The sequence below is a fragment of the Debaryomyces hansenii genome, assembly GCF_000006445.2.
Source record: "Debaryomyces hansenii CBS767 chromosome E complete sequence".
Classification (NCBI taxonomy): domain Eukaryota; kingdom Fungi; phylum Ascomycota; class Pichiomycetes; order Serinales; family Debaryomycetaceae; genus Debaryomyces; species Debaryomyces hansenii.
Window position 1 is genome coordinate 1,053,337 of NC_006047.2, and position 26,123 is coordinate 1,079,459.

Below are 26,123 nucleotides of genomic sequence, written 5' to 3' on the forward strand. Positions count from 1 at the left end.
TATGCAACTAGAGGTAATTTGCAGCTTCGATCAATATACAGGAGTCTGCTTCGTTTCAAAGCTTATAGGAGATCAGTGGACACGGAGAATAACATGAAGAGGCAGCAGGCTGTATGGATGATCAGAAGAGATTGAGTTTGGTGGACTTTCCTTTCTTTACGTTTTGGGGATTTTAGAACTATAGTGGTGTAATAATTTCGTGTTGATATTTTTACTTGATGAGCATCCGAGATATTCTAGGTGGGTACCAGTTCTAGAGACGAATTACTGTTTAATTAAGATACGTAAGGTATATCAACATGCAAAGGTATACTAGGCTTTAATTTGAAGCGATGGGGTATCAGTAATACGACAGGAGAGTGAAGATGAGTGCGTGCATACATCGACTATGAATAGTCAATTATCTAATAGACTAGCCCATTTTTTCGACATAAGGCTTTGCTAGTTGCACTAGACACTTGGATGTAGGCAGGAGAATGTATGAGTGGTATTGGAGTAGGAATTTATAGAACAAATAGAGGGTGCAAAATGAGACAAAGCTAAACCGAGTCTAACAACACTAGCAAATACCACTTTCTTAACACAATGGCTAATATGTATTGTCTCTGACACATCTATGAATATCCTTCTTGAAGTGCCATATCAAGGTACCAGAAATTCTTGTAACGATTTGTAACAACTTGTTAGTCAGCAAGCGACAGAAAATACGACAGGAAATTTCACGCGTTAATTTATCAACAGAATAGTTGATCCTAGATCAGCGTAAGTATAAAGAAAAGTGCAACTTGAAATAGAAATACTACCGAAGATGAGTAGGTCAGGGTCGGAAGAAGAACGTTTTTCTTCTGATGAAGGTATGGAAGAATTGGGAGATTTTATCGTGTCAGATGAGGAGCCAAATCACGAATCGGCTCGAGATGACGATGCAGAAGTGCATAATGATAGGTTATTACAAATGACTAGCACATTGAAGCCAAATGAATCCCAAACACAAAAGCTCTTGAGAGCACATATATCTGTATTGGTATCAGCTTTAGGGGGACCAGATCATACATCGCCTATATCCCCACCACCGTACAAGTTGGGACAAGACGCGTTAGCATGCTTAAAGGATATTAAAAGATGGATCAAATCGGTAGACGAAAAAAAAGGCAATTTTGACGTAGCGCTAGCATGTGCTGATTCAGGGCTTGTAGTTAATGACCTACTTGTAATTTTATGTCAATGGGATAGCCAACAAAATTCAAAAAAGCCGTTGAAGAATGCTAGAACCATGGAAAAGATTATGCTCTCGTGTTTGGAATTGTTGGTGTTACTTACATGGCCTACAGACTTGAATTCTGAGCTGTCTGAGAATCAAAAGCTCCATTTTGCAAGTGTCAGGAAAAGTCAAATTGTTTACAAAAAGCATATTTTAGCATATAACAAAGGTCAAACCCTTAAGGCAGTAATTAGACTTGTGTTACCTACTATAGCGAAACATAGAATAGATAGAGAGCCAAGAGATAATGCTATATTAAGGTTGGTCCTATTTTTTATAAGAAATGTTTTGAATATTGAACCTGCAAACTCTTCTATTTCTACAAAGTCCAGAAAACATGTCACTAACTTGGATAATCTACCTACAAATGTTAATTATGACGATATCTCTATGAATGCTGTGTTATCTTGTTTCAAAAATAATAAGGTTTTGATGTTCTTACTTACACTTTCAGGCTCTTTGGGTACTGATTTTGATAAAGAAACATTCGGCCAGCCATGCCTAGAATGTATTTATTTGATCATTAAAGGAGTCAAGACGCAAGATATTTTGAATCCACAGCAGAACTCAAAACAACAACAAAGATACCAACAACAGCAACGGGAGCAATCTCAACAAGACCAGAATCCAATCCAATCTGTAACAACAACATCAGGATTAGAATTACAAGATTTATTAAGCGAAGAATCAAAAAGGAAAAAGTTTCAAACTCAAAACATTTCCACAAGACATGGTAGATTTGGATCTCTTCTATCTATTCAAGGAAATAATACATCCTATGTGATATCCGGTCAAGAAGCGTTACTAGACACCAATCTGTCACTAGCAAAATTGGATGAATCAAAAAAGTGGAATAACCGCTCGCACTTCAAATATGATTCAGATGATTACGTTAAAGCTACTTCAGAATTCTTGAACGGCTCATCGGTTATCATATTGAAAGAATTCATTGAACAATTTCTCTCCGGGGGGTGCTTTAATACTTTGATTGAATGTATAGGATGGTTATTATCTGGAACCAATGACTTGAATTATGTTGATGATTATGAAAAGGCATGCTATTTCTTAACAGTAGCTTGGTTCTTGAATTATAAAAGAGAACGGAATGTGTTGTTCGATATTCTTGGAACTGCTAATCTCGATGAGGATGACGATGGATTGGACTACGGATCCGTTAGTGCAGGATTAAGTGAAGTTAATTTCATTCTTATAATCTCTTATTTTAGAGAATCATTTGAAGCAAAAAATTGGAACTCGCTTCATGTCGCCATGATTTGTTTTAAGGAATTGTTATTAATATCTTATTCTATATTTTCAAGATTTTCCGACAGGGGACTTCAAGGTGAGGAAGAAGCTGACGATGACCAAGAAGAAATAGATAAGGAGTTAGCGGAAGGTATAATTAGAAAATTATTTTCATTTAATGACTTTTTGAATATTGTTATCCAAATACCTCAGACCGCCTCCAAACATTCTCCGGAATATTTGAGCGTTTGCATTTCAGTGGTTCATATAATTTTGAAGTCTTTTGAAAGCTTTGCAAACGAAAATATCAAACTTTATATTCAAACAAAGCGTAAGCGAACTAAACAAAATAAGAAAAGTATAAATACTCTAGATAAAGCAACTGAGGAATCCCTCAGAGATGTAATTGAAGGTTCCGACGATGAACTTGAGAACGAAAGGGTAAAAGAAGTTTCAAGAGAAAGAAGATTAGACTTCAAGGTCACAGAAGTTAGATTTTTTCAAACTTCAATAGTATCCACTTATGTTGAGTATTTATCTCGGTATGAAGAATTAACTCATGAAGAAATTAAAAGATGCTTGTCATATTTTCATAGACTATTTGTTATCAGAAAGGATTTTACAGGGTTATATCGAATGGACTTTATGTATATCTTACAAAAATTACGAAGCTACTTACCAAAGGGTTCGAGTACAAGGGATCATGTAGATGAATTTATTTATTACTTCATGAAAAAATTCAAGAATGCATTTGAACGTTTTCCAAACCCAGTTGAAATATTGTTCCCCAGATTTGAAGACATGGAATATAAAATATTCTTAGCTACTGGTGACCTTTACTTAAAGCCGGAGAAAAATAACAAACGATCATCAGTCAAAATAGCTAAGAATATAGAGTTCATTCGAGATAATTTCAGTCTTGATGAAAAACTCAAAATTCTTGTTACTGTCTTGTACATTCAAGAAAAAGAATCGTTAGTGACCTGGGTTATTCAAGAGCTTACAAAAATTACGACAAATCGTCTTATGAATTTATCTTCAGAACAGATTGAATCAAACACGAATGAGGCTGTCCAATTATATCCACTAGAGCAGCATCGTCGTTTATTAATTAATAATCCTTATATTAGATTACTATTGACATTAGTTGGGTTTAAAGTTCCATTCATATTGGAAGAGCCTTGTGAACTTCCTGACAACGTGGAAACTCTGAATCTAACAGAATGCTTAGATTCTATCAAAATGTGGTCTAACAAACAGCCTGTTACTTTTGATGATGGCAAAGATGCCATGTTCTTCTTAAGGACGAAAGAAGGTTACAATTATGAACAAGATGATGACTATGACGGTCATTATGATGAAAATGACGAGTCAATTGCATTTGAGACAGGTGCCAACCCAGATGGTGAAAGGCATAATCTAAATGAGCTTGATGAATTGGATAAATTAGAAGCAGCATTAGAAGGCAAATCCAATAAAGATACCGATTTACCTAGAGGAGTTGCAAGAATCAAAAACAAGAAACCTAAAAAGGACTTACCAAAAAAATCGAAGGCCAATTCTCGTAAAAAGCACCTTTCACGGCGTCCCCCAAAATCATTCAAAGTTGTATCGGACGGTGAAGAAGAAAAACAAGAAAAAACTAAATCTGCGGAATTTGTTCATGGTTCTGATGACGAATCAGACTACGAGAAGGAAAATGAGTTTTTTGATAGGGAAGAGAGATTGCGTCGTTTGCTTGAGGAGTCTGGTGGAATAGTTAATCCAAAGCAGTTAGCCGAGTTTAAAGTATCATGGTCTAAACTAGAATCTAGCAATGGAACTGATACCGCAATTTCGGTATCAAAAGCAATTGAGAATACTTCATTTGTCGAAGATACAATGCCACACACGCAGAATATACCGGAGGAACTCACATTAGGGGCAATTAATGAATCAAATTCCGATATTGATACATCTTCTGATTCAGAACCAGAATTAAATGGTAGTGGGGCGGAAAGTGTCTCAGCTATAGAGAATGATAAAACCAGTGTTAGTTCCTTTACTCCAGATATACATAATGAAACTAGCTCAAAGAAAAGACATATCATACTTCAAGATAGAGATAGTGAAGACGAAGTAGATATAACCACTGGTAACCATGAAATTAAAGCAAGTAATCCACGAAAGAGAAGGGTAGTAATTAGTGATGACGAAGAATAATAACTCTTCATTTTAATTAATCTAGAAATATAATATACATTTAATAAATTATCCTTATTTTTTATTCTCCAATGCAATGACCACCATCTGCATCTTTCATGTTCGTTATTATACTCATGTACGAGCTAATAAACATGACTAAAAATCCGAACGTAGTACAAGCAATGCATGGAACCAACTTCCAAATTATAAATTCTCTTCTATCCGCAAATCCAGCATTTTTATAGTCCGCTCTATTCCATGACAACTTCAAATGACATAATGGAGGGATGATATATGCCATTAGCGACGCAGACGTAGCACCGATTAATTCTAAAATAATTCCCAAATTACATGTAAATAATGATACTGTCATCGACGTAAAAACCAATAACGAGGTTATAATGAAATGTTGACGTGAAGATAATTCAAGATGTGAAGTGCTACCACCTTCAGTCTTGTGGTTAGCAAATACAACCTCCTTTAAGACGTCTCTTACCACGAATATTTCTAGGGGAAAAGTAGTCAACATATTCAATCCAAAGCAAAATCTCGCTAAATTGATCCAGTTATCATCACTCCGGAAATTGTTCAAGATATTTCCTTTCGTATTATCACCAAAATTAAGAAAGCCATTCACGCCCATTACAAAGCAGCAAATCATAGAAACAGCGCAAGCAATGTGTGTCAATTTAGCAAATCTGGCTAAGGTAGCATTCCTTAAAGAATTATATATAAAAATCGTATTATGATGGCAAACCAATGCAAAGGAGATGACTGAAATGCCTTGAAAAATGTTGATGTTAACAGTCCACTCTAGTTTTGTTAAAGGGGCCTTCAATGCACTATCAGTAAATGGGCCCCTTACAACAGTGATTAGTACAATGACAAGCATTCCAATCAATGCAAAGCCTGAAGCTTTAGCTAATTTAGAAATATCCCTATTTAATGATAATGGATATGAAATGCACGTAGTAAAAATCACAATTATAGTATTTCTACGGAACATCCAACCAATAACTGATGAAGAGGCAGTAATGGAATCAGGTATAAATGCTTTCAATACATGAGGTATAGTATCCCCAATGATAACACAGAAGGCCATACACCCTCCATATGCAAACGAACTTATCGTAAATAAAAGAACAATTTTACCGTATTTACCAAAGCAATAATTTACGGTATCTTGATATGACCTAGTTTGTGATATTTCAGCATTCATAACCATTAGCCTTAAAGTCCAATCAATCAAGAATGACAAAGATATTAATACTATCATTCCTCCGATTAATCCACAATTCTTCAAAGCAAACGGTTGACCAATGATTCCAGCACCAAGGATAGAATTTGCCATATTCATGAATGCCATATTCATACTAGACTTTCCTTCTTGTGATTCAGCCTCATTTTGTTCTTCTTGTTCTACTCGATCTGTAGTTGAATTTTCATAATCTAGCGATGATAAAGATTGAAGCTCAAATTCCTCTTCTTGCAGTTGACCATCATCTGAATTATTATTGTTATTTATTTGCGGTATAGATACATATGACTGCTCTGGATTCCTTGTTTTACTCATACTATCAATAGTCAAGGTGGTCTCGTAAGTAACTTTATATATTTTGTATACGTATCTTGATAAAGTCGCGAAGTCATTTCAAAATGACTTCTTCTTCATACAATAATCGTTTAGATCCTTCATAAATTCAGCCATGATAAGACCATTAGGATACGATCCACACGCTAATTCGTCTGGCTTTATTTGCGGAATTTGTCACAATGCAAAGTCCCAGTATACTTGTCCAAACTGTTCAGCATTATATTGTTCCTCAGAATGCTATAACTCAGAGAAGCATTCGTCCTGCTCCGAGAAATTTTACCAAACTAACATTGAAGAACATCTCCAGAGGGGCGAAAGACATGAACCGACCCATAATGAATTGAAAGATAGAAAGAAATTGGTAGCGCTTTTACATCAGTATAATAATGATGCGCCTAAATCTCAAAGCTCATACGAAGATAAAACCAACACTGGTCAGGAATGGAAATATATGGCACCAAAAGGAGTAGAAGACAGCCTACAGTCACTTCAAAGTGAGTTCAATATCGAAGATTTACACAAGCTAAATCATGCAAATAAATCTGCAGATGGCGATTACGAAGATGAAGATAGACCATTGACGCAAGAGGAAAGCCGGGAGTTTAAAACAATTGTCAATGAGTCTTCAACTGAGCAGTTATTAAGTATGTTGACACCAGAACAACGGAAAGAATTTGAAAATTTGATCAAAGATAGTAACTACATAGTAGATGAAGAAGATGATAATAGCTGATTATATAATCAGAAGATTGTGCTCATCTTCAATAAAATCTAAAATAAATTAATTCACTATCAATAACTAAAAGAATAAAACAAAGGATAGAACAATATGGGAGATAAAAAGCAATTCAGGGGAAAGAACCCATATACCGATCGTCGTGAATTTAAATCCAAGGAAATCAAGAAATCTTTAGTGCATAGGGCGAGATTGAGAAAGAATTATTTTAAATTATTAGAAAAAGAAGGCATAAATCATGAGCCAGAACAAAATGGAGACGAAAGTGCAGAAAGTCAGAATAAATCAGAAGAATTCAAAAGATCACACATACCTGATTCTAGGAATCAACCTTCTAAGAGGCCTATGAATTTTGCTGAAAGAGCCAAAATTGCTAAAGAGAGGAAAGAACACAGCAGACAGGCCAAATTGAAGTCAATACAAGACCGTCGTGAAACTATAGAAAAGAAATCGAAAGAGCGGGAAAGACGGAAGGATAACTTATCCAAAAAGACTAAATCCGGACAACCTTTAATGGGACCAAGAATTAATAACTTGTTGGATAAAATCAAGAAGGATATAGAATAAGCATTCAAATCGTTTATTACTAAAATAGTAATGAATTATGGCATTTTTTAAATAAATAAATAATAAGAATTATAATGTATTAATTATGTACAATAGATTGTAGTCTTTAAAGACCTAATTTTTGTTTAAAGTTATTAATCGACATTACACAATCATAAATGTATAATGAACTAAGTCTTCTCTGGTAAAACCACCATGATTTTATACTTTGAATAGCCCATCCAAACGAAAATTTCTTGTAGTTTTTATTAATGTTCTCTTTTTTTTCATCGAAAACACATTTGGCGCAATAATTAGCCAAAATCAAGAATGTACGTTCTGGGCCCAATGGATTGTCTAAACCTTCATCTAGATGTCTAGTCAAATCATTCGTTTTTAAAATCAACAAAATAACTCTGGGCATTCTACTTAACATGTCCATTAGGTCTTCTAATACCCCATTATCATCCTGCAATTGAGATTGCATATTTATGATTTCGTCATCAGATCTTGCCTTAGAAATATCATAATGGAGAGCATTTTCTGGATCCCGCCCCGTTATTGCTGATGCGAATATCCGAAACTTTTGTTCTCCTTGAATACCTGTAATCTTCTCTGCATATTCTCTCATCTTTGGGATATCATTATCTAAAAGTGATAACCAGAAATGTGAATAATCACGTTTCATTTTCAAAGGAATTTGTCTGTACAACCCATGATCATATAAAATGATCTCAAAATTGCGACCGTTACGAGATTTGGAGGATCTAATAGCAAGATTACCACCGTGTGGGTCGCAATGCAAACCCACATCTGGGGTAAAAATCATATTATTGAAAATATGTGACAAACATGAGGAAACGTCAGAAGTGTTTATCTTGTTCTTTTTCATATACTCCAAGTCATCTAATCTTGCACCCCCTACATATTCCATTATTAATATTCTTGGGTTAGCAGATACTATCTTCGGAATTCGTAAAGCTGTCTCATTTTGAAAATCCTTAAAGTAGTTCGCAGTTCTTTCACTGTTTTCCGCCTCATTCACAAAGTTCAATTCTACATAAATTGAACTCTGTAATTCATCTCCTAACCAGGTTAAAGGATACTCTGGAAAGACTTTGCGCATCAATCTGAATACTCTCTGAGTCATATATACATCTAACGGAACGAATTCCTCAAGCGACGGATGCTGAACCTTAACTGCAACCCTTTCTCCGCTATTCCTTAATGTTGCAATATGTACCTGTGCTAACGAAGCAACTCCAACAGGATCTGGGTTAAAGTCACTAAATAATTCATTCATCGAAACACCCAAATCTGATTGAAACATATTTTCAATCTCTTCCAATGAAGACTGTGGACATCTGTCTTGTAAGGGTATCATAGTATCAGTCCATTCACGAGGTAGCAAATAAGTCAAAGCAGTAATATGTTGGCCCAACTTGATATAAATTCCGCCGTTTTTTTCAAGTGCTTTTAAAGTAATATTTGCTGCTTTGAGATGTGTTTCTGATAATGCTTTATTTCTATCGTTTGGAGAATCATATACTGCTTCTAACGTATCCTTATAAAGCTTAAAGCAGCGAATAGTAGCTAATGCAACAACACCCACTCTATCAGCCGTTAATGCGATATGTCTAGTAGAATTACGAAATGAATCGTTTGTTGCATAAAGAATAGATCCACCCAATCCTAGGGCAATACCAAATTTGAAAAATGTATATTTAGATTTCGTTTTTATATTTGTTTTGGTGGTCAACTGCTTTTTGCATATTATTATATTAGAATTACCACTTAAGCAAATTTTTGGCGAACTTTTCAGTAAAATCGACCTAGAGTAAATATTGCTAGCTATTTTATGTCGATAGTATGGCTTTATCAGGAACATTTTGTTGTCTAACTACTCTTTCATACCATTTGAAAGTTTCTTCACATTCTATATATCATTATTGAACTCTCGGTTCATTAAACGCACGTGATAAACTATCTCTAATGTATTCTATCTAAATAGATCTTCAATAGATGGATTATTAAAACTATTATCCTCGATATCCTGAACTTGTTTGAACATTAATTCATTCTGCAAAAATTCAAAATCAAAATCATTAAATTCTTGCCAATTAACACCAAAATTAGGAATTTCCAAGTTGGACTCTTCCGATTTAAGCATCCCCGGTACCATCACATCATCGACAGTATTCATAGAGTTTGACATATTATCAATTATTCCGTTATTTGTCGTAGCTGGATCGAAACCATGGATGTGAGAATTATTCGAGTTCGTTGCAGGCAGATAACTTTCTTTTGGTGGCCCACGTACTGGGCACTTAAGCTTTTGAGCACTAGTTCTAATATTACTCTCCACTGTATTGTATCCGTTCGGCAAGACTCCCATGAGCTGACGAGAGGCATGGTTTAACGGAAATTTTCTCTTCTTAGACTGCTGTGGTTCTGTCAAGGCTTTATGATCAATAGGACATTTACCAGGGTTTGAGGGATTTGAATTAACATCGTCATCCATTGGAGTGGTTATTTGAGAAATTGGGCATTTTGAAAACTCTGACTTATAATCCATGGTAGAAATTTCATGCTTGACAGGGCATTTCTGTGCTCCGCCGGTCTGTCCTGGTATTACTGGGCATTGGGTCATATTTTGCGAATTCATACCTTTAAACATCGGAATATTCGCATGAACTGTAGCATAATCAATAGAACTCATCTTGGGTGAATTTTTGATGAATGTCAAATAGAAATGCCAAAATTTTGATAGTTTTATAGCCTTTTCTTTACCTGTAAGGTAGTTATCAATCAAAGATGTGATTGTTTGATTGATAACATTAACAATTCTTTCATGCAATGCTTGATATACCTCCTCTTGGTCTCCAGTTTTTACTTCTGCGACAACTAGGCTATTATCGATTATAGATATTAACTTATTAATTAACACTGGTGTGGTACTCAGTTCATCGGTATTACCAAGCCTTAACAATAACCCAATAATGAAATGTATTGCTCTTGTTAACAGTTCAGTTACTAAAAGTAGTATATGTTGAGAACCTGAATTACGGGGTTCATTTTTCATAGCGACTTCAACAAATAACATAAATTCACAAAAGTGTACAAAAAAGTCACAATATAGCTTATTAAGTCTGGCGTCATGCCCTCCTTCTTCTTCATTTTGTAGAATTATAATGTAAGATAAATGCAAACTCAAATAATGAAAAATGCATCTTGTTTCTAAATTTCTTATTGTTGTGCTATTATGCAAGCTATCAGCCAATTTCCAAGGTCTACATATTTCAATCATTTTAAGGAGCTTATTTGTAGTTAGTTTTACTTCATCAACATTCACAATACCGTATCTCAAATTATAATAAATTCTAGAGATAAGATAATTGACACTAAGCGTGGTTATTAATTCTTTATCTTCAACCGATCCATGATCACCAATAAATATGATATGATTATTGTACTTGTCACATTCTTCTATTTTATCATAAAACTTAAATATCAAATCAAGAATTGTTTTTGGGTGACTGATTAAATCAGTTATATTAAACGTTGCCAAATTCACTAATCGTATTAGATCGGACCATAGATAGCACATGCCTAGCCTAAGCTCTCTCAACCTTTGTTCAGACTCATTATGAGTTAAGCCTATATCTTCAGGGTTCTTCCAAACTTCTAAATAACCTCTTTTACTAAAAATATTGCTTAATAGCTGTGTGAATATTGTTTGAAACCTGGATTTTGAATCAGAGGATGCACCTTGTTTTTTATAATTGGCAACTTCCCGATTAAGGAATGCTGTGCAACATAAAATATAAATCAAAGATTCTGAAATTTTCTCATTAAATATCTTATCATTTGATACATGCAACAAATATTCCTGAACTATAAGCAATATGTTATTAGCCTTGTATCCAAGACCCAAGTATAGTACCTCTGATGGAAACAAAGATCTGAACTCATGACTGATACTATTAATATCACCCATATCAGCTTCCAGTCTTATTATCTCTAAAGACTCTTCAATAATTAAAGAGAGCATGCACAAGTATAACCCTTTCAAAATAAGATTAAAATAACGGTCTTCGTCACTTCGGGACTGATCTTCGGCAAAATTCAATGAAAATATGCCATTATCTTGTCTGACTATAGCTTGTATTTCTGTTTTATGGAAATAAAGTAAACTCCTGGATTCAGTGGTACATTTCCTCTCATGAAAATAGAAGTCTATTAAAAAATTCATTTGAACGTAATTCATCGTCTCATTACCTCTTAATAAGCCTAAAATAGAATTCCAAATGTTTTGTATCTTTTTCAAGAAATTCATACTGTCAGCCGAGAGTTCGCTATGTCTATCAATAAATGATATATGTTCGGAATCTTTATGGAAAGGGCAAGCTTTATCCGGGCTCTCGGTCTCGTCACTTTTCGTAGTAGATGCTGGTGTTGTAGTAGATACTGGTGTTGGCGAAGGTTCGAACATAAAATTAAAATCACATTCAACCACGGGGCATTTCAGATAATTGTTAGACGTTTTTGCACCAGGTACAAGAGAATGCGTAAAGTCGATTTCATTAATTTTATATGACGTTTTCTTGGATACTGGATTCAGTATACTTGGACTAATATCCAATTCTTTTTTCGCTTTAGAATTTATTAAGTTCATTTTGTATAGGTGGTAAACTTTCTGCAAGTTGGTAATTTTATACCATAATGTAGTCAAATGAGGATCTAATTTAACTATACTGATCCATGCATAAATATCAACATAGGCTTGTTTATGCATTTGTGACTGTCGTTTCACAGTGTAAGACTTGTCATTATTTATGTCTATTGTGGATTTCGAGCTGGCATTATTAACGTTCAATTTCTCTAAAATCGTTACTTTTAACTCTAAGTCATCGCTAGTTTGACCTTTAAGATATTGTTGTTGTGAAGCTATAAGTTTTCTCTTCAACTCCTCGATCTCTTTTCGTTGTTCATTAATCAACTTGTCTTTCTGAATCTGTTGCTTCTTAGAATTCTCAGGTTGTCCGATATAGCTTTTAGACTTACTATTAGCATTTAGCTTTGTTGCACCATTATTATTAGACCAGGCAGGTTCTACGTACTCGCATAGGTGAGGAACACCATTCTTGACGCACCCGCCGCAGGCTGGTTTAGCTTTATCACACTTGACTTTCCGTCTTTTGCAAATAAGGCATGATACCGGTACTCTATTTCTTTGTTTTTGCTTCAGTGTAGTGTTTCCTAATTCATTAACCATAATATAAACATACTACTCGATGAGATCTTCCAAATACCTGAAATGAAAGCGGGAAATAAATACAATGTAGAAGTCTTGATGCTTCTATATCAATGCTTCTCCGGATAAAATCCAGTAAAATTTGTGTTTGTGCGATTTTTTTATGATTAGCTTAAAGTAACATTTTAAAATGAAAAGTAGTTTTCATCGTAGTATACAAGCAATTAAATCAATATACTATGTCCGCTGGTATTCCCGTTAAATTGTTAAATGAAGCACAGGGACACATAATATCGTTAGAACTAACTACTGGAGACACATATCGTGGAAAATTACTTGAAAATGAAGATAATATGAATTTATCTCTCTACGATGTAACAATAACTAAAGGTAGAACAGGAAATACATCGTACATGAATCAAGTATTCGTGAGAGGTTCGATGATTAGGTTTGTTATGGTACCGGAAATTTTAAAAAATGCACCAATGTTTTTCATGAAGCCAGGCGATAAACCGAAGCCACCTGTTAGAGGACCACCACCTAAAAGAGTTAAGCATTAGAGAAAGTTCCATTGTAATATAGTAATATAGTAAAAGATAATATAACGTCTACAATAGTAATATACAATCGTAATATAATTTATTGTAAAAATATAGATGTAATAATAATTCGAGATAGAGATCTATTTCATGGTAACCAACTCTTCGGCAGAAGTTGGATGGATAGCAACACAACTGTCAAAATCTTTCTTAGTAGCACCCATCTTGATCGCTACACCAAAACCTTGCAATATTTCTGCACTTGAATCACCAACTATGTGAAGACCAACCACCTTTTCATCCTCACCAGCACAAACAACTTTATAAGATGTTGGGGATTTTAATGAATCATCCTCCATCATAGCATAATACATCGCATTGAACTTGGACTTGTAAATCTTAATTTGGTCTTCTCCATACTTCTCTTTAGCTTCCTTACATGATAAACCAATTGAGCCTGCTTCTGGATGACTGAAAATGACAGATGGAACATTAGAGTAATCCAAGTGGTCATTTTCAAAAGCTTTATCACCAGAAAATAATCTGTTAGATAATCTACGGCCAGCAGCTATAGCAACTGGAGTTAACTCAACCTTACCAATGACATCACCTAATGAAAAGATATTTGGGTTAGCAGTTTGTTGAAATTGATCCACATCAACTTGTTGTTTATCGTTTAACGTAACACCAACTTTATCTAAACCTATATTAATTAAGGACTTTCTACCCATAGTCCAGATAAGTTCATCAACTTCGAGTACTTGGCCATTACCCAAAGTAATTTTCTTTCTGTCACCGTCAATTTTCTCAACCTTACTGACACTTCCTGATTGCTTAATTATATTAACTCCTAATTTATCGGTGTAATAATCAGTAATTGAATTTTGAATAGATTCGTCGAAAGATCTTAACACGGTATCACCTCTGATAACCAAGTGAGTTTCTGAACCTAAGGCTTTAAAAATACCAGATAATTCTACACCGATGTATCCAGCACCTACTACAGCAACCGATTTTGGTTGCTTTTGTAATTCGAAAAAGCCATCTGAGGTTGTTCCCAATTCGTGTCCTTCAACATTTGGTGGATTTATAGCATATCCTCCTGTGGCAATTAAAGTCTTACTTCCAGCGAAAACAAGTTTTTCGTCTTTCTTAAACTCCTTGCCCTCTTCTAAGAACGATAACTCTTGGTCTCCGGTTAAGGTAACCTCAACATCACCATTCGAATTGGCAAAATGAGCAAATCCATATATGTAATCAACTCCCTCATTCTTCAAATTTCTTTCGTAAATCCCATTCAATCTCTTCACATACGCATCTCTTTTATCTTTGAACGTAGACCAGTCGAAGTCACCATATTTGACCTTGTCATCAGTAGTCGATAATCCGTATGATTTCAAGTGGTGCCTTTTTTCTGCCAAATCCCCAGCATACCACATAACCTTCTTTGGAACACATCCAACATTGACACAAGTTCCACCCATTTTGTTAAATTTCAGTTCAATTAACAATACTTTAGCCCCGTATGAAGCTGCTCTACGTGCCGATGCGACACCACCTGAACCACCACCGATAACCAAATAGTCGTATTTTCTAATAGCTTGTAAAGGTGCCATACTAGATGAAAGATGTCTATTAATTGTTTGTAATCGTATAGATGATTGTTTAAACAATTGCCTAGTAGAATTGTTAAACATACTTAGTAGCTTATTAATTTTTACAAGCGGAAGTAATCACTTTATATAAATTGCGACCCGAAGTCACGTTGTATTAACATAGCGTCGATCGATCTAGGCCATCATAATAATGTCATCATGCTATGTCATCATGCTATGTAACTTCTATTGATACTATGTAGACTCTTCGATATCGTCGATGTCCTTAATACATCGTCTTAAGAATGCTGTCGTAAAGTTGTACAATTCTTCGGACACTTCATCGGTATCGCCGATATCTACACGTTTGGAGCTGTTGTAGTTGATGAAAAACTTATCATACAAATGATCAAGCTTGAAAGAAACTATGCTTTGGAATTTCTCGTAGTCGAAATCTGTGATTTCTATTTTTTTCAGTTTGCGTTTATTGATCCCCAACCGGTTATTCTGGACGGTATTCAAATATACCTTGGTATCATGTAACAATTGGTGGTAAAGTCTGTCCTCGTCAATAAGCAGGCCTATTTCTTCTTTATCCTCGTGGAAGGCCTTCAGCGAATTGGCCGCATTATCAATAGCAGAGTACGGCGTGTTATTCGTAACATACTCCTGGTTTACATTGTTGTTATAACCAAACATTTTGTAGAGCAAATCCTTTTTCTGTGCAAGTTGGATCTTCCGCTTATTTCCAAGCGACAGATATTGGCTGAAGAGCTTCTCTTGCGTGGCTTGCTGCCGCTTTCTATAGTCCCAGAGCAATTGCTTCTCTTCATCATCGCCAAAATTAGTTACATTTGGTCCTTGTTTCTGTCTATCATTAAAACGAGTCTGTATGATACCTAGCTCCCCCTTCGTGTATCCTGGAAGCGACTGTATGATCTCGTTGTTGCGGTGTTTCGTTTCTTTCGCACCTTTCGGCTCTCCGTCTGCATCGTCGTCATCATCGCTCTCACTTGATGTATCATTGAAGATCAAATTATTCGTAATCTTTTCGGCCGACTCCCATGCCTTAACCTGCGACTCCTTGATGGCTGGCGGTAAGCAATCGTCGTCTTGCACATCACTTTCATTCGAATAATTGGTGAACACTGAATAGTCGTACGTACTCATGTCTAGGGGTTTTCGAATGGCAAACGCCTGCGTTCCTGCCCTGTCTGTCCCTTTTTCATTTGTCATATACTTCTTCAGCGATTGTAGGTTCAACAACTTGCTTTTCACGTTGCTCGGACGTGATATCATCGAAGGCCGTTTAGACTTCTGATCCTTCGGGTCTTTTTGCTCCCTCTGCAACCGCTGCTGTTGTTTCTGATGCTGTATCCGCCTGATATTATTACTCGGTGTGCTGAGTATCGATGTCGACCCCGACGAAACTGTCCTCGTGGTATTCTGGTTGAGCGACTCATTGGGGTTCAAATACGTCTGATCTGCTGAGTGCTGCGATGGGATCCGTCTAAATCGATTTAGATTATACTTGGGTCCATTGCTCGAACTCATAGTTTGTCTATCTATCTCTTCGGTCCGTCTATGTCGTCTATTTATAATCGTGCCTCTATATCAACCCACTATTCAATGTTATCATACAATTGTAGCGCTAGAATACTAGATAACTGATATAAACACAAACAAGCCTATTAAAATATAGATTACTTCTTTAGGCAATATATGTAAATTAATCCCACTTTGCAAATGTCGCAATCTCGCCTTCTGTTTACGGAAATAAATGAATAATATACTTCCATACTTACAACTAGCGAGTCTGGACCTCGGCATAATCTTTTTGTTTCGTTCCATACCCACTTTAGGGCAGACGCCCTGTGGTCTTGTGAACAAAATTGCTGAGAGTTTGAACTTCTCACGACCACTAATTTTGTGTAATTTTCGCCGATTTGCTAACAAAATTCTCTTGGGCCAATTCTCATAGTGCGACAGAGTATGGGATAATTTTTCAGAGAACAATTAAAAAATTTTCAGAATAGGATCTTTTAATATTAGCATAATAATTAAGACAAGATGGCTACTGAATTGACCGTTCAATCTGAAAGAGCTTTCCAAAAGGTTCGTATCATATAAATTATAAGCTTGATAGTTGGGCAGGCTCACCATACATTGAATAAAAGTCGAATACAAGAATCTGAAGTAAAGTTGGACATAAATGAAAAAGTAACCAAATATTAAGAAAAAGGAGTCATGGAAGATTGATTCAGAGAAAGAGTATTGAGAAGTATATGATAGAGTGTGAAAATGCTGAAAGGCAAGAAGAAAGATACATACATCCAAAAAGGATAATGACTACAATAACTCAAATAAGAGAATAGAAGTGACGAGAAGAGTGAATGATTAATATATGACTTATTGTATGGTGGGATTGACAACGAAAAGCGTTAGTGTCGTGAAGGTGATTCTCGACGAAGTGAAAATTTTTAAGGCGCAATATACTAACAGACTATAGCAACCACATATCTTTACCAACCCAAAGGCTAAGGCTAACAGAAAGACCAAGAGATGGTTTAAGGAAGTTGGTTTAGGTTTCAAGACCCCAAAGGCTGCTATTGAAGGTAACTACATCGACAAGAAGTGTCCATTTGCCGGTTCTGTCTCCATCAGAGGTAAAATTTTAACTGGTACTGTTGTCTCCACCAAGATGCACAGAACTATTATCATTAGAAGAGACTACTTACATTATGTTCCAAAATATAACAGATACGAAAAGAGACACAAGAACTTAGCTGCTCACGTTTCCCCAGCTTTCCGTGTCCAAGAAGGTGATGTCGTTGTTGTTGGTCAATGTAGACCAATCTCCAAGACTGTTAGATTCAACGTCTTAAAGGTTGCCGTTTCTAAGTCTAAATCTAAGCAATTTACTAAGTTTTAAGTAAGCTTGTAATCCCAAGTTTATATTAAACATTTGTTTATAAGGGTTTCTTTTAATGTTACATTAGTTATTAAATTGTAAATGTATTAAATATATACATTAGTAATATGGTTGTTGTAGACGCGGTTGTATTATTAATCTAACTATTAGATGGTGCTTCAATCTTCTTAACGTCGAGCTTTTTGGAATCCGTTGAACCCCATTCGACTAGTAAGGTTAGCAATTTGCCCTCGTCATGCAACTTCTTGATATCGTCAAACCCTCCTCTGCTTTCGAGCGAAGTTCCGACTAAAACGTTAGGTACGGTACCACGTCCCGTGGTCTCTTCTAAGTACTCCTGTAAGTTCTGACCGTATCCATGTTTATCGAGCTCCATGATTGTAGGTTCCGGGGTTATTTGATAATTATCACGTAGCAATTGCTTAAGTCTCTTGGAATATGGACAGTATGTCTTCGAGAATATGACCATAGGTGACATGGCTCGAATTTCTAATAATGCCTTTGCTGCGTCGAAACCTTCTTCTGTCTTCTCGGATTGATCCTCCTGTGCTTTTTCTGATGAAGTATCCTGTTCTGATTCATCATTGTTAAGTTTTGATATCTCATTATTGATAGCCGCATCAACCTTGTCGTCATTCTTTGAATCGATCAAATTATTGGCAGTTAATAATGTCTGTGCTTTAGAATCATTATTTAATGTTTCGGGACGTATTTCAGATTCGGAACTAGTTCTAAAGAATAATATTATGAATAATATCAGAAGTGCGGAAATGGCAACTAATCTAATCTTCTTATTACTTATCATACTATACGATTATGAGGAATACGTTGATATATTTCCAATCTGTAATGTGAAATTTGATATAATTTAAATTTTATACGCGGTAAAATTGATTATAGACTAGCAACTTTACATCTACACAACCGATAATTTACAGTAAGTCTGAGAGCCAAATTTCTACACTTTTTGTGATGATTACAAAGGAAATGTCAATTGCATATACAATGTTAATTATTCAAACTAAAAAATATCTAACATAGCTTAAATAGTCATTCATTCATTAAGAACAATAAATAACGGATCTGTCAAAAATCCAACAAATAAATAGCTTATCAAAAGTTGCTTATAATTTTTCAGCGGCAGTTGGTCTGCCGATAGTAGTAACGTCGTCGTAAAGCAAAGTAGTAACGAAATCAGAGTATTTTTCGGCAAGACATTCTGGCTTGAAATAAACCAATGCTTGACTGAACTTGTTACCTGATTTAGCGTTCTTGGATAATTTATCGGATTCTTCTTTTAATAATTTACCAACATATTCCTTGGTAATGGTCTTACCTTCGTCGGTCTTAGAGCCGTGAGTAACCCATTGCCAGATTTGAGTTCTGGAGACTTCAGCAGTGGCAGCATCTTCCATCAAGTAGTTAATTGGAACACAACCGATGTTTCTTAACCAAGCTTCGATGTAAGATAAACCAATGATAATGTTAGTTCTGATACCTTGTTCAGTGATCTTGGCATCTGGAACGTATGGACTTAATAAGTCTCTGGCGGTAACAGGAGTGTATGGGACCTTTGGTGGTACATTGATTTGGTTAGGACCCTTCATGTGTTCGTTGAAAACCTTCAAAACAACAGGAACCAAAGCTGGATGTGCAACCCAACAGGAGTCACAACCGGCATTAACTTCTCTCAACTTATCCTTAGCAACGTTTTCTAAGGCAGCTTGGTTTCTTGCCTTATCTTCCTTGATTGGAATTTGAGCAGCCATACCACCTAAAGCATGGACTTGTCTCTTGTGACAAGTGTTAACTAATAACTTGACGTAAGAAGACATGAATGGAGCAGACATAGTGACCTGTGATCTTTCCGGTAAGATAAATTCTGGGTGATTTCTCAATGACTTAATGTATGAGAAAATGTAATCCCATCTACCACAGTTCAAACCACCAATGTGTTGTCTCAATTGGTAAATGATTTCGTCCATTTGGAAAGCGGCTGGCAATGTTTCAATCAAAACGGAACCTCTGATAGTACCTCTGGTCATACCAATATAGTCTTGAGCGTGGTTGAAGATATCGTTCCATAACTTGGCTTCCAAGTGGTGCTCCATCTTTGGCAAGTAAAAGTATGGACCAAATCCTTGAGCAACAGATTCCTTGGCGTTGTTGTAGAAGTAGATGGCAAAATCAAAAATACCACCGGAAACTGGTTCACCATCAACGCGAACGTGCTTTTCATCCAAGTGCCATCCTCTTGGTCTGACAATCAAGGTTGGAAGGTGCCTCTTTGGGTCGGTGTTCAATGCGTACTTCTTACCGTTTTGTTCAAAAGAAATGTTCTTTCTGACACCGTCATAAAGATTAACTTGTCCATCGATCAAATTGTCCCATGCTGGAGTCAAAGAGTCTTCAAAATCAGCCATGTATGTGGCAACACCAGAGTTCAACGCGTTGATAACCATCTTTCTGTCCACTGGTCCTGTGATCTCGACTCTTCTGTCCTCTAAGCCTCTGGCTAATGGTGGACCGGTCCAGGTAGGATCATTTCTAATCTGCTCAGTTTCTGGCAAAAAGTCTGGTAACTCTCCCCTGTCTCTCTTGGCCTGTTGTTCCTTTCTGTTAGCCAATAATTGCTTTCTGGTTGGTTGGAATGCACGGTGTAATGTAGCAACTAATGCAAGAGCTTCAGCATTTAAAATGTGCTTGGCTCTGTCTGGAATTGATGCCAAAATTTCAACTCCTTTTAACTTATCAGCGGTCTTTGGAAATGGAGACGACATGGTAACTGCTTATCGGTATACTAATTATCTGTGTCTTATAAAAATGTAATGTAAAGTATTATAATATCTATGAAATGTATTATAATAACTTTTAATAGTATAAGATTTTAATAATTACCTGAGAAAAGGGTATTTTCAAAAGTGGGCGATCCACATGCAATTTATACTCCCAACATTCAATTAGCCGCTACTAAAGAGTACCCCAGATATTGAAATTCATCAGCAATCAATTCGTTCCAGCGGAAGTTTTCGCGAAATTACCAGAGTCGTTTTGAGTCAACCATGACTCCGACTGAGATAACCGCGCAGAAGCCCGCGTTTGCCATACTAGAAGGGTGATTGATAAGTAGGCGAGACAAAGTCCGGGCATTCGGGTCAATGGAAGCAGCCAGATTGTGAGCGATTGCCGAGGGTATAGGTAAAGTATCCGCTGCGAGGGATGAGAGTTGGTAAATTGGATGGCAATTGGCAGAAATTGAAGTGTTGATTCAAGGTGGGAGACAGATGAAGACAAGTAAGGGAAGAGAAGAGGGATGAACAGAGAGACTATCGGGAAGACGAATAAGATAGAGCTGATAAATCAGCGTAGATAAGGTCACAAGAGTAGTCGGAGCCGGCTCGGCTCCTCGATTCTTGTACTCCTATAATGGTCGGCCTTTAGCATATGCCTGGAGTTAGAAATGCTTTACGTATGTATTACGTAGTTATTTAGGTAAGTGAAATGATCAATAAAGAAATGGGGTTGATACGAGCGTTGCGTTAATAGATTTGCAAGACTCGCATAATAAGTAGTTAGAGTTAAAGACATATATTAGATTTTGCAACATATATAATTGTACGCTATACAGCTAGAGCTTACCAGCTGTATAACTGTGTCTAGGGCTCAAGATGACTAAATGACCGAAAAAACGACTCATCTATTTAGCCCACTTGTTACCGTTCGCTAATGGACCAGATAATCCCTTTTGGGCTGGAATGTAGTTGACTCTATGGTATGAGTTCAAGTTCTTTCTCAACACAATCTGATAGCAGGTGGCAGAACCTTGTCTGGAGACAATGGTGGAGGTGGCTAAGAAGAATTCCCAGATTCTGTACCATCTGATACCGTACTTGTTGACAACCTTTTCCTTGTTTCCAATCCAGTTACGGTACCATCTCCACAAGGTACCCGAGTAGTGGACACCGATGTTGTCCAACGAGACGACTTCGAAACCGACCGATTCCAAAGCAGAGACAACGAAAGTCAATGGAGTCAGCGCATCTGCACCAGGGAAAATGTACTTGTTCATGAATAATCCCCAGTTCAAATCTTCGTATTGCCAGCCCTTACGTAAACCGGCATATTGCAAGAAGAATAACCCGTCGTCTTCTAAAGATTCATGCACTTGTTCCAAGAAAGAAGAAAATCTTCTAATACCAACGTGTTCAGCCATTTCAAGACAAGTAATCTTATCGTACTTACCGTTTGGCTTTTGCGACTTAGGAGAGTCACGGTAGTCAACACAGGCGATTCTAGATTGAGAGTCGTTGACTCCGTATTTCGATAATAATTCAGTACCCCATTTGGTTTGGTTCTTACCTAAGGTGACACCAGTAACGTTGGCACCGTACTTGTAAGAAGCAAAGGTGGTCCATGTACCCCATCCACAACCAAGATCTAAGATGTGGTCGCCTTCCTTAACTTGCATCTTATCAGCAACAATATGCAACTTGTTGTCTTGCATCTCTTCTAATGTTTCTTCGCGTTCAATATCACTAATAACTCCCGAGGTGTAGATCATTCTAGGGCCCAAGAACCAGGTGTAGAAGTCGTCACCTCTATCGTAGTGATCTCTGACTTGCTCTTCGTCTTGCGACTTCGAGTGCATAATCACTTCCGGAATCATACCAAGTAAGAAAAATCTAAACAACGACAAAGTAAAACGGAATGAAGCCCAGTCGTGCTTGTATTCCAATACATCCAAACAGTCTCCCTTAAAGCTAACCTTTCCGTTGAAGTACAATTCTTGGAAAGTCTCAATTGGAATTTTGGTACCTTTACCACCGTTGGAGTTAATGTATTTAGCCTTCAATTCTTCGGTATGATACTCCAAATAGTCAGAAATTCGTCTGTTAGGATACTTGACCTTTTCATTGAGTCTTGGTGAATAGCTCGACATAATAGTCCAGTAGGCCATCAAGATTGGCAAACATGAAATCAAGGTGAAAAATAACCACGTCTTGAATCCACCACCTAATTTTCTAGTCACAAAGTATGGAATCAACACAACAAGTCCTGCCATGGCATAATTGTTGAATTGTTTGGATCCTGGTCCGTCGGCTGGTAATGGAGCATTATGGATCGCTGGCGAGTCGGTGGTCATAATACCACATTCATCCGATGCTGGAGGAATTGGTCCCTGTTCAGGGGTCTTAATAAAGTCAAATGAATCTAACATTTTATTTAACAACCGATTCAATTGAATTCCTGGATTTTATACACTTTTAGGAAGAGAACGTAATTTTTTTCAGTGAAATTTCGCCTGATTTTGCTTTATAGTGTCGAATTCTTCATTATACGTGGCACGATCATTTGTCGCAATCGCGTACTAACAGATTTTCTTCATGCATCGTTTAGATAATAATCAAGGCTGAGGCCGTCTGTCGATATTCGAGACTACTTATATTCATATGTGATCGGTGTCTTCCATATTTAATGGGAATAACAGGCTTTACCAGGTTGATCTGGGTCAACTATAGTCGATTGTGATAATCTCGTACACCACGCGACGTATACGAACGTGTGGAGAATGAGGTCCTCTTGGACAGAGCGCCGTGTGATGCGTGTCATCTCAAATTTCAAAAGCTGATAGCACCATTTGGGGATTACTCTAATGTCTGGCATCACAGCATTACACTAGTACATTTTGGGGCCATTCGTACCCACTATCATTATTTTTGCAACTATTTTAGTTGTTGATTATGTAAGCGGTCCCTTACAAGAAGCCCCAGGCACGTACAGGCCAGTGGTTGGCATGTAGAAGAACAAGGTGTATATTCAGTTATGGCACTTCAAAATGTGTGTAGGAGTATGAAGTACTCGTGTTCGAGAAAGATTCCTTAGAAATTAATGGAATTGCCAAATTTATTGTTCATTTTGCAATAAGCTGCGAAAAATACAAAAATCACTGAAAATGCCTTACAAGAAAACACTTTGTAGTACACAATACTATAGACATAGAAGTAATAGAATCAGAGAATTAAGAATCTCAACCTGAATAAAAAACAGAAGTACTTTTTGGTAGACTGCAAAAACCATAGAGAATTTCACGAAACACCCAGGTCAGTTTCTTCCAAACTAGACCCATAGGAAAGTTTACATGACATTAACGTCGTATAGTTGCACCGCCATACATGGATACCGGTATTTTTCACCCATATCCCGCCTGCTGCTTCAACTATTGCTGGGTTTCGATTTCGTGTCACGTGACAGGATAAATTCATCTCTGCTCCAGCGCGTTGAGTGGCCGATGCGACGATGATGTGGGACAACATCTGTTTCATATCATTGGAAATAGATAAAGTATCGTTGTATATATATTCGTCTTGAGGTCCAGTATACACCTAAATTCAAGGTATATTGTGGTTACTGTTTTCTTTTTTGTTCTCGATAAATTCCACAAGAAGATACTATAATTTCGAACAAAGATAGTCGCTATTTCATATGTCCACCATTCCGAATAATAGAGATGATATTGTATTAATCGACTCGGAACCCGAACTTGAGAATGAACCACCAAGAAGCTCAGAAGAAGACGCCCCACCTAGGAAAAAATTCAAGAATTCTGAAAATAATGAAGCTCGCGGTCCGTTGGTTAAACCTTTTATGAATAGTACGTCAGGCAGCGACAATAAAGTGAGTGGTGCCGATAGTCTGAGCGATGACAAAAGCGCAGAGAGCAGTTATAATCTGGGCAGCAGTAATGATTCGGACAGTGAAAGTAATCTGAGTAGTCTGAGTGATGGACATTCTGGAAGCGATTATATCCACTCACTTTCGGCCGACTCGAGGCTATCTTCGAAAAAACCAGATACTGAAATGGATGGATCACGAGTAATATCGAGTGATCTGGAGGATACTTCTGCAGGGACTAGTTCGAGTGATTTGAATCCTATCCCTACTCACGTTCCTCCGGCCGGAGAGAATGAAGAAATAGAAGCTACCAGAGAAGTAATTTCTGATACAAGAAAGTACCTTAAAAAACACGGAACTATGGAATTTCTTGATAAATATTTACCTACTACGGCATCTAGTCTGGACTTGTTACAGTTGATAAAGAAATTAGGGTTTTTCCCGAAGGACATCCCTCCGTTCAATGATGGAGACAGACTAATTGGACTTATTAAGCTATTGCATACGGCCATGAAGAAAGTGAATTCTATGAGATCCAAATTAGATGACTTCTATTGCGTAGAACATGTGGTTGACCAAATAAAAAAGGCCAAAAAGATATTAGTGGTTACTGGGGCCGGTATTTCCACCAGTTTAGGTATTCCTGATTTTAGATCTTCGAAGGGGTTTTACTCTCAACTACAGTATTTAGGGTTATCGGATCCTCAAGAAGTTTTCGATTTAGATTTTTTTCACAGCGACCCGAATATCTTTTACCTGATTGCGTATATGATTTTACCACCGGAAAAGTCTTACACACCGTTGCACGCATTCATCAAGCTTTTGCAAAATAAAGGAAAATTACTCCGAAATTATACTCAAAACATCGATAATTTAGAAAGCAATGTGGGTATCAAGCCAGAAAAGTTGATTCAATGCCATGGGTCATTTGCTACAGCATCTTGTGTAACTTGTAAGTATCAGGTAAAAGGTGAGAAGATCTATCCAAAAATCAGGGAAAAGGAAGTACCGTATTGTCCAAAATGTAAGAACGCCAGAAAAATATTGCTCAACAAAGAGGACGCATATGTCCCTGAAAGTTACGGAGTCATGAAGCCTGATATTACATTTTTTGGCGAACCATTACCGACGAGATTTCATAACATGATAAGACAAGATTTAATGGAATGTGATTTATTAATTAGCATAGGAACCTCTTTGAAGGTCTCACCAGTGGCTGATATCGTTGAAAGAATTCCCGAACATATTCCACAAGTATTGATTAATAAAGATCCTATTGACCATTGTAATTTTGATGTCAGCATTCTAGGATATTGTGATGATACTGCTAATTATTTGTGTAAACGTTTGGGCAAGGGTTGGGAACTCGATCACCCAGAAGGTGTAGAGGCTTACAATCAGGAGCAGTTCAAAATTGTAACACTTAATGAAAATGAAGGGCAATATTCGCTTGTCAATTTTAAACCAGATTTATACGAGACCCTTGAGGAACAACATCAGGCAAAAATAAAAGAGAGAGAACAGGGGAAATGAAAGAGGGAAGTCAGTAGAACTGGTTTCTATGG

General features: G+C 36.7%; 15 protein-coding genes across 15 annotated transcripts; 6 read left to right on the forward strand and 9 right to left on the reverse strand. All coding sequences in view use genetic code 12, as the record gives it.

The window, feature by feature from the left end:
* Positions 1 to 808: 808 nt before the first annotated feature.
* Positions 809 to 4,708, forward strand: DEHA2E13288g (DEHA2E13288p; the record flags this gene model as incomplete). Its single annotated transcript, XM_002770429.1, has 1 exon — positions 809 to 4,708. The coding sequence occupies one exon, from the start codon at positions 809 to 811 to the stop codon at positions 4,706 to 4,708; it is 3,900 nt and encodes a 1,299-aa protein (XP_002770475.1).
* Positions 4,709 to 4,769: 61 nt separating this feature from the next.
* DEHA2E13310g (DEHA2E13310p) lies at positions 4,770 to 6,263 on the reverse strand (the record flags this gene model as incomplete). Its single annotated transcript, XM_459883.1, has 1 exon — positions 4,770 to 6,263. One exon carries the CDS (start codon positions 6,261 to 6,263, stop codon positions 4,770 to 4,772), a length of 1,494 nt encoding a protein of 497 aa, XP_459883.2.
* A 133-nt stretch (positions 6,264 to 6,396) lies between these two features.
* Positions 6,397 to 7,017, forward strand: DEHA2E13332g (DEHA2E13332p; the record flags this gene model as incomplete). Its single annotated transcript, XM_459884.2, has 1 exon — positions 6,397 to 7,017. The coding sequence occupies one exon, from the start codon at positions 6,397 to 6,399 to the stop codon at positions 7,015 to 7,017; it is 621 nt and encodes a 206-aa protein (XP_459884.2).
* Positions 7,018 to 7,113: 96 nt separating this feature from the next.
* On the forward strand, positions 7,114 to 7,587 carry DEHA2E13354g (DEHA2E13354p; the record flags this gene model as incomplete). The annotated part of the gene is made up of 1 exon (XM_459885.2): positions 7,114 to 7,587. One exon carries the CDS (start codon positions 7,114 to 7,116, stop codon positions 7,585 to 7,587), a length of 474 nt encoding a protein of 157 aa, XP_459885.2.
* A 106-nt stretch (positions 7,588 to 7,693) lies between these two features.
* On the reverse strand, positions 7,694 to 9,454 carry DEHA2E13376g (DEHA2E13376p; the record flags this gene model as incomplete). The annotated part of the gene is made up of 1 exon (XM_459886.1): positions 7,694 to 9,454. The coding sequence occupies one exon, from the start codon at positions 9,452 to 9,454 to the stop codon at positions 7,694 to 7,696; it is 1,761 nt and encodes a 586-aa protein (XP_459886.2).
* A 111-nt stretch (positions 9,455 to 9,565) lies between these two features.
* On the reverse strand, positions 9,566 to 12,841 carry DEHA2E13398g (DEHA2E13398p; the record flags this gene model as incomplete). Its single annotated transcript, XM_459887.1, has 1 exon — positions 9,566 to 12,841. The coding sequence occupies one exon, from the start codon at positions 12,839 to 12,841 to the stop codon at positions 9,566 to 9,568; it is 3,276 nt and encodes a 1,091-aa protein (XP_459887.2).
* A 218-nt stretch (positions 12,842 to 13,059) lies between these two features.
* DEHA2E13420g (DEHA2E13420p) lies at positions 13,060 to 13,380 on the forward strand (the record flags this gene model as incomplete). The annotated part of the gene is made up of 1 exon (XM_459888.1): positions 13,060 to 13,380. One exon carries the CDS (start codon positions 13,060 to 13,062, stop codon positions 13,378 to 13,380), a length of 321 nt encoding a protein of 106 aa, XP_459888.1.
* Positions 13,381 to 13,502: 122 nt separating this feature from the next.
* Positions 13,503 to 15,056, reverse strand: DEHA2E13442g (DEHA2E13442p; the record flags this gene model as incomplete). The annotated part of the gene is made up of 1 exon (XM_459889.2): positions 13,503 to 15,056. One exon carries the CDS (start codon positions 15,054 to 15,056, stop codon positions 13,503 to 13,505), a length of 1,554 nt encoding a protein of 517 aa, XP_459889.2.
* A 153-nt stretch (positions 15,057 to 15,209) lies between these two features.
* Positions 15,210 to 16,508, reverse strand: DEHA2E13464g (DEHA2E13464p; the record flags this gene model as incomplete). The annotated part of the gene is made up of 1 exon (XM_459890.1): positions 15,210 to 16,508. The coding sequence occupies one exon, from the start codon at positions 16,506 to 16,508 to the stop codon at positions 15,210 to 15,212; it is 1,299 nt and encodes a 432-aa protein (XP_459890.2).
* Positions 16,509 to 17,024: 516 nt separating this feature from the next.
* Positions 17,025 to 17,886, forward strand: DEHA2E13486g (40S ribosomal protein S11; the record flags this gene model as incomplete). Its single annotated transcript, XM_459891.2, has 2 exons — positions 17,025 to 17,069; positions 17,464 to 17,886. 2 exons carry the CDS (start codon positions 17,025 to 17,027, stop codon positions 17,884 to 17,886), a joined length of 468 nt encoding a protein of 155 aa, XP_459891.2.
* A 139-nt stretch (positions 17,887 to 18,025) lies between these two features.
* Positions 18,026 to 18,691, reverse strand: DEHA2E13508g (DEHA2E13508p; the record flags this gene model as incomplete). The annotated part of the gene is made up of 1 exon (XM_002770430.1): positions 18,026 to 18,691. The coding sequence occupies one exon, from the start codon at positions 18,689 to 18,691 to the stop codon at positions 18,026 to 18,028; it is 666 nt and encodes a 221-aa protein (XP_002770476.1).
* Positions 18,692 to 19,010: 319 nt separating this feature from the next.
* Positions 19,011 to 20,666, reverse strand: DEHA2E13530g (DEHA2E13530p; the record flags this gene model as incomplete). Its single annotated transcript, XM_002770431.1, has 1 exon — positions 19,011 to 20,666. One exon carries the CDS (start codon positions 20,664 to 20,666, stop codon positions 19,011 to 19,013), a length of 1,656 nt encoding a protein of 551 aa, XP_002770477.1.
* Positions 20,667 to 21,583: 917 nt separating this feature from the next.
* Positions 21,584 to 23,104, reverse strand: DEHA2E13552g (DEHA2E13552p; the record flags this gene model as incomplete). Its single annotated transcript, XM_002770432.1, has 1 exon — positions 21,584 to 23,104. The coding sequence occupies one exon, from the start codon at positions 23,102 to 23,104 to the stop codon at positions 21,584 to 21,586; it is 1,521 nt and encodes a 506-aa protein (XP_002770478.1).
* Positions 23,105 to 23,972: 868 nt separating this feature from the next.
* DEHA2E13574g (DEHA2E13574p) lies at positions 23,973 to 24,209 on the reverse strand (the record flags this gene model as incomplete). Its single annotated transcript, XM_002770433.1, has 1 exon — positions 23,973 to 24,209. One exon carries the CDS (start codon positions 24,207 to 24,209, stop codon positions 23,973 to 23,975), a length of 237 nt encoding a protein of 78 aa, XP_002770479.1.
* Positions 24,210 to 24,369: 160 nt separating this feature from the next.
* On the forward strand, positions 24,370 to 26,091 carry DEHA2E13596g (DEHA2E13596p; the record flags this gene model as incomplete). Its single annotated transcript, XM_459895.1, has 1 exon — positions 24,370 to 26,091. The coding sequence occupies one exon, from the start codon at positions 24,370 to 24,372 to the stop codon at positions 26,089 to 26,091; it is 1,722 nt and encodes a 573-aa protein (XP_459895.2).
* Between the last annotated feature and the right edge of the window lie 32 nt (positions 26,092 to 26,123).